The 6797-nt window shown below is 41.6% G+C and overlaps 1 protein-coding gene across 1 annotated transcript in view; it reads right to left on the reverse strand.

Moving 5' to 3' along the window:
* The window catches only part of APMAP (adipocyte plasma membrane associated protein), a 100280-nt gene that overhangs the window by 70776 nt on the left and 22707 nt on the right, over positions 1-6797 (reverse strand). The window contains exon 2 of the mRNA XM_006902468.1: positions 3332-3448. Coding sequence (XP_006902530.1) covers positions 3332-3448 — 117 coding nt within the window. The remainder of the gene's footprint in view (positions 1-3331; positions 3449-6797) is intronic.

Below are 6797 nucleotides of genomic sequence, written 5' to 3' on the forward strand. Positions count from 1 at the left end.
AAGAAGGTCCCATTCATCTATTTTATCTTCTCTTGGGGTAGATAAGCTATAGATTCTTAATCTGCTTTCTGCTCTGGGATGGTAAGAGGCTATGCTATACTAATTCTCTCTAGCCCTCTCAGAGACACACTCTGGGCCTTGTGCCTACATATCTCAGTTGCCCCGCAACAAACACACAATGAGAGACAATGATAGAGAATAAAGAAAAAACTTACTCAGCACAATTTTTCCTGAAATGTATATATCTACAAATACAGACAAACACTCCTCAAAAACAACTCCAATTCATTGCCTTCAAGTTAAAACTGACTCACAGCTGACCCTAAAAGCAGATTCCCACGGCTATTAATCACACAGACAGAGAATGTGCATGTTTCTCTCACAGAGCTGTTAGAGAATTCAGACTGCCAGAGGTGCTGCCAAGACTCTTCTCCAGCACTACAACTCAAAGGGATCAATTCTTCTTCTATCATCATTAGTCATTATCCAGCTCTCTAATGCCTAGCAAGTAATTGCAAAGAACAAGGCCTGGATCAGGCACACCTTAGTTTCCAGACTGATGTCATCACTTCTCAATACTCTGGAAAGGTCCCTGACAGCAGATTTATCTAATGCAAATTCATCTTTTAATTTCCTAACTGCTGGTACCAAAAAGTGTTGATTGTGGAACCAAGCAAGCTGTAATTGCTAACAACCTCAATTTAACAGGGTGCTGCCAATTGGCCCAGTGGTGAGAATCTTTATCTTTTTGATGTTGAGCTTCAATCCATATTGAAGACTATAGATTCAGATTTTTCTTATTTTAAGATAGACTTAAAATACGTCAATAAAATGTAAGAGACAGAGGAGAGCTGTTAGAAATGCACTCTTTTGATAGCTCTGAAATTGTTACCACCTAACCTATACTTGAACCAAGAGGCAGTCGTCAGAACAGAGCAGGGAAACACTGCATGGTTCAAAATTGGGAAGGGGTACACCAAGGATGTGTCCTGTCTCCATACCTTTTCAGCCTGTATGCGGAACAGATCATCCGTGAAGCTGGGCTCTATGAGGAGAAATGCGGCATCAGATTTGGTGGAAGATCTATCAACAATCTGCGTTAAGCAGATGACACAACCCTGCTTGCTGAAACTGAGGAGGACCTGAAGCACTTGCTGCAGAGGGTCAAAGACTGCGGCCTTCAATATGGACTGAGGCTCAATGTCAAGAAGACAAAGATTCTCACCACTGGACCAATTGGCAACATCAGGATGGATACTGAAGAGACTGAGATTGTTCACAGTTTTAGTCTGTTTGGCTCCACAATCAACACTCTTGGCACCAGCAGCCAGGAAATTAAAAGAAGTATTGCGATGGGAAAGTCTGCTGTTAGGGACCTCTCTAAAGTACTGAAGAGCAACGGTGTCTCTCTGCAGACTAAAGTGCATCTGATACGGGCCATGGTTTTTGCAATCACTTGTTATGCATCAGAGAGTTGGACAATGACTAAGGAGGATAGAAAGAGAACTAATGCCTTTGAGCTCTGGTGTTGGAGAAGAGTACTGAGGGTACCATGGACTGCTAGGAAAACAAACAGATTCATCCTGGAGTGGGTTAAACCGGGCTGCTCCTTGGAGGCAAGGATTCTGAGGCTTCATCTGACATACTTTGGTCATCTTGTAAGGAGAGACTGGTCCTTAGAGAAGGACATCATGCTTGGGAGGGTGGAGGGCAAGCGCAGAAGGGGAAGGCCCTCTAGGAGATGGATTGATTCGGTGACTGGAGTAATCAGGATGAGTGTGTCGGAGACAATGAGATTGGTGCAGGACAGAAGAGAGTTTATGGCTGTTGTACATAGGGGCGCTATGAGTCGCAAGCGACTCGACGGCACATAACAACAACAACCTCTTTGAGCCTTGCTGTGATAGAAATCACAAGCACTGAGATATCTGCTTTCTGAGCCCTGGACCAACTATATAAAGCTGCTATAGTAACTAACATAAATGTACTGCTAAACAGAAGGAACTACACAGGTGCTTGTAGCTATTCACATGCATTTCAACTAGAAAGTGAAATATATAATTTATCCAAAAGTAGCTTTAATGTACAGAAACAAAACAAACTTCAATCCACAAGGGACAAAGACCTGCCCCTTATTTACATTTATAAAACTGCATGAACCCAGGACTAATGCAGGGGAGTAGTGAGGCAGAGGCCTGCCTGGTAGAGCCTTCTAGTAATCTGCACAAGGGCATGAACAGAGTGAGCAGATGGGATTCTTTCATTTGTTCATTCTGTGAAAGGACAAAGGGAAATTGCCGATGTGACACAAGTAAGACTCAGTCTTGGATCAGTCCAGTTTCTTCACAGATCTGTTTGAGACAAAATTTTTAAAGTGCTGACCAGAATCCAGTGTTCTTTAGAACTAGTCATGGATATGAACAGGCATGCAATAGAATCACAGTGGCTTACATGTATGTATTTTCCATCCTTCCCCCTCAAAATCTAGGTGGGGAAGGAATTTAGATGAAACAGAAGGGTCAAATGGAAAGTGCATTACACCAGCTTCTTGTTTCTCAGAAACTCTTGAGGTGATGCATGTGTCAGATGCCAGGGAGGATGAGGATGACAATCTGGGTGATGAATAGGGTCCTCTGTCTAGTGCTCTCACTGTCCAACAGAAGCGTTCTTTGTGATAGCTTTGGTAGTCCTGCTGTCTTTGTTCCACCTGTGCTCTGTCAGTTTATCCTTGGCAGCAATCTCAGAATAGTTGTTTACACATTCCTCAACCTGAAAGTACAGGTACACATGCAGTCTGCCACCAGCAAAGAGCCACACTGGTAGAATAGGAGGAATGCAGGTAGATTTGATGGTCACCAGGAATGTAGGAGGTGAAAGAGAAGTGATCCTTAGAGCAATGCTGCTGGGGTAGTATCATGTTCGCTAAGGTCCTTCACGTCCACATGGTTCCCCAGGTCAGGCATAGAAGGCAGAAGATGTCCTTTTGCTTATCCTACATTTGAATGTGATCATTTCCATCTTTCAGGCCACTCCACACTGCATGCCTACAAACTCTTCAGAATTTAATTGGTTTGTATTATTTTGTTTTTTTAAACCATGCCATAGACAAGAGTACACATATATTCTGTGTCATCTAATTCAATGTGAGAGCTAGAATTACAAAGGAATCAGGAAAGTATTTCCTATAATTTACCATTAAGAGAAGACTGGTGTAATTGCCCTGGTTTCCTATTGCGTGTTTCAGGGTTTTTTGTTGTGTTTTGTTTTTTTGTTTGTTTGTTTTTTCATTTGCCAAACAGGCGAGTTCCCATAAGTTGCTGGCATAGCTCACCTGAGAGGTTGTGGGTCTATGGGAGATTCCAGCAGCACCATGGCACCAAGCAAGGGAATGGTGAAGGAAACAGTAAGCATGAAGAAAGTCATTTGGAAGACTCGGTCACTGAAGGTGCTGCCAAAAAGAAAACACACAAAGGGATCAGCAAAGGCTAACCTGGGAAGAAGCTCACCTGGTCCTTTGAGCGCTGGGCCTTCTGCCAATTGTTCACCCTGCAAATCTGCAGATATTCATGGCTTGTCATTAAACTTTGTCACTGTTTACTAAAGTTAGGGAGTATATGCTTGTTCTTTTTAACTATGTAAATAAAACTTCAGCATAAGCAAACCTCTTATGTAAGATTAAAATACATATTCAAATATAGGTTTAAACAAATTCCTCTATAACTAGAAGATGCATTTTGCAATCTGTGCCAGAGAATGATTTTTATAAAACTGACAGCAATAAGAAGACTGGAAGGAAAGATACAAAAGAAATTAAAAATAAAAAAAGAATGTTGAATAGATTTTTTATTTGAGTGACAGTTTACAAATCATGTTTGTTTTTCACTCATGTACCTCTTGTTTTATACACAATTATAATTTCACTAGAGCATTTATATACATTTTATTTTATAACACTAACTTAATTAACTGGAATGTCTCATCAAACCCCTATTTGAATAATACTTTTCAATTCAAAATACTTTCAAGATACAGAGCTTATTTTCTGGGTATTATTGTTGTGGTGGTTAAGTACCATCAGTTTGGAACTAATCCAAAGCTGACCCTCCAACAGATTTTTAGAAAGGACTTAATCACAAGGGAGGAGACTGCCCATCTTTCTCTTGCATTCTGGCTGGTAGATTCAAACCACGTGCTTTTGGGTTGGCAGTGCAATTCCTTAATACTTAGCCATCAGTGTCCAAATGCTAGGCAGTGTTTGTTGTTGTTGTTGTTGTTATGTGCTGTCGAGTCGTTTGCCACTCATAGTGACCCTATGTACAACAGCCCTAAACCCTGCTCTATCCTGTGCCAAACGCATTGCTTCTGACACACCCATCCCGACTACCCCAGTCACTGAATCAATCCACCTCATAGAGGGCCGTCCCCTCCTGCGCTGTCCCTCTACCCTACCCAGCATGATGTCCCTCTCCAAAGACCTGTCTCTCCTTGCAACATGTCCAAAGCATGTCAGACAAGGCCCCAGAATCTTTGCCTCCAAGGAGTAGCCTGGTTTAACCCTCTCTAGGATGAATCTGTTTGTTTTCTTGGCAGTCCATGGTACATTCAATACTCTTCTCCAGCACCACAGCTCAAAGGCGTCAATCCTCCTTCTGTCCTCCCTAGTCATTGTCCAGCTCTCTGATGCATAACAAGTGAGTGCAAAGACCATGGCCTGTATCAGGCACACCTTAGTCTCCAGAGAGACACCGTTGCTCTTGAGTACTTTAGAGAGGTCCCTAACAGCAGACTTTCCCATCGCAATACGTTTTTTGATTTCCTGGCTGCTGGTGCCAAGAGTGTTGATTGTGGAGCCAAGCAAACTGAAACTGTGAACAATCTCAATCTCTTCGCCATCCATCCTGATGCTACCAATTGGTCCAGTGGTGAGAATCTTTGTCTTCTTGACATTGAGCCTCAGTCCATACTGAAGACTGCAGTCCTCGACCCTCTGCAGTAAGTGCATGAGGTCCTCCTCAGTTTCAGCAAGCAGGGTTGTGTCATCTGCATAACGCAGATTGTTGATAGATCTTCCACCAATCCTAAGGGCACGCTTCTCCTCATAGAGCCCAGCCTTTTGGATAATCTGTTCTGCATACAGGTTGAAAAGGTATGGAGATAGGACACATCCCTGGCGCACACCCTTCCCAATTTTGAACCATGCAGTGTTGCCCTGCTCTGTTCTGATGACTGCCTCTTGGTCCAAGTATAGGTTTCGCATTAGCACGTTTAAATGTTCTGGAATTCCCATTCTTCTCAGAGTCAGCCACAGTTTGTTATGATCCACAGTCAAATGCCTTTGCATAATCAATGAAACACAGATAGACATTCTTCTGGTATTCTCTGCTTTCAGCCAAGATCCATCTAACATCAGCTACAATATCCCTAGTACCACAACCCCTTCTAAACCCAGCCTGGACTTCTGGCAGTTCTCTGTTGATGTACTATTCCAGTCGTTTTTGGATAATCTTCAGTAGAATCTTGCTTGCATGTGAAATCAATGAGATTGTTCTGTAGTTTCCATACTCAGTTGGGTTTATCAAAGTACTAATTATCATTCAATAGGTTGGCTGTTATCCAGTTTTCCTTTTCTGCCATTTCTTGTTGATAAATTATATCCTGCACTGTTTTCTATAACTTTTTCAGCCAGAGATTTTTAAGGGCAAAAGTGTAGGCTTACATAGTACTATTATGGTTATAACTTTAACAAAGATTTGCTCTGGTTTGGTTATAACTTCTGGAACACTGACTCCACTTCTGCATCTCTTAATTATTGGATACGGTTTTTAAAGTTTTCCTAGTCCTTTCTCCACAGCTTTAGGTATTTAACCTGGTATTACTGATATGACTGACAGTTCTTAACAAAAGCTTACTTCACAACTTCCTTGTATGTATATGGACATTATCCTGTTACTCACAACACTATATTTGAAGATAGATCTAGAAATTAACTATGAAAGCAACCCCATTTTCCTCACCTTTTCATCTCCAGCATAATAGATCATATGAACATCTGACTCAAAATGTCCCATGCCAGTCCATCTCATTCTGCCAATATTTATGCATTCCAATTTTTTCTTAACAATATCCAATTTTCCAACATTCATGGTTCTTACATTCCATGTTCCAATCACTAGTGTCTGCTTACAACTGTTCCTCCTCCTTCATATTTCCATACTTGTGGACTCAGCCTCAGTTGCCATATCTGCTAATCTAAGTGTGCTCTACATACACAGGGTTTTTGAAGGTCTGCTATTTTGGAAGGGGATGGCCATTTCTTCTTCCTAGTCTGTCTTAGTTTGAATGCTCAGATTTAGAACAGTATCTGACAAGTGTTTTACAGAAAAGAGCAGATGAAAGATATTTCCCTAATCGTAGAAATAACCAATAGATTCATTGTATTACTCACCCTTGACACGTGTGTCTTGACCTACCCCTTTCCCTGTTCCACCAGCATTCCCTTCTACTCCTGAAAAGATTGAAATTAATATAGTCCCTGTAGTTCTCAGCTGAATTAAAATAGTTTCTATAGTTCTCAGCTAAGCTAAACTCAGGAATTTTCCATTGTCCTTGGTAGAGCCCCACACCCAGCTGTATCCAAGGCAACAGTATTTCAAGAATAGCTAGCAAAAAGGCAGAACAAACAAGCTCAACTGATAACCCATGTGCCTTTGTTTCCCGACTGATAACCAACATAACTTGTGCTTTTCCACTGCCCTGGAGTTTGAACTCACTGTATACTTAAGAATTTATGACACCAC

Source organism: Elephantulus edwardii, unplaced genomic scaffold, assembly GCF_000299155.1.
Source record: "Elephantulus edwardii isolate Elephantulus edwardi_28Jun2011 unplaced genomic scaffold, EleEdw1.0 scaffold00417, whole genome shotgun sequence".
Classification (NCBI taxonomy): Eukaryota; Metazoa; Chordata; class Mammalia; order Macroscelidea; family Macroscelididae; genus Elephantulus; species Elephantulus edwardii.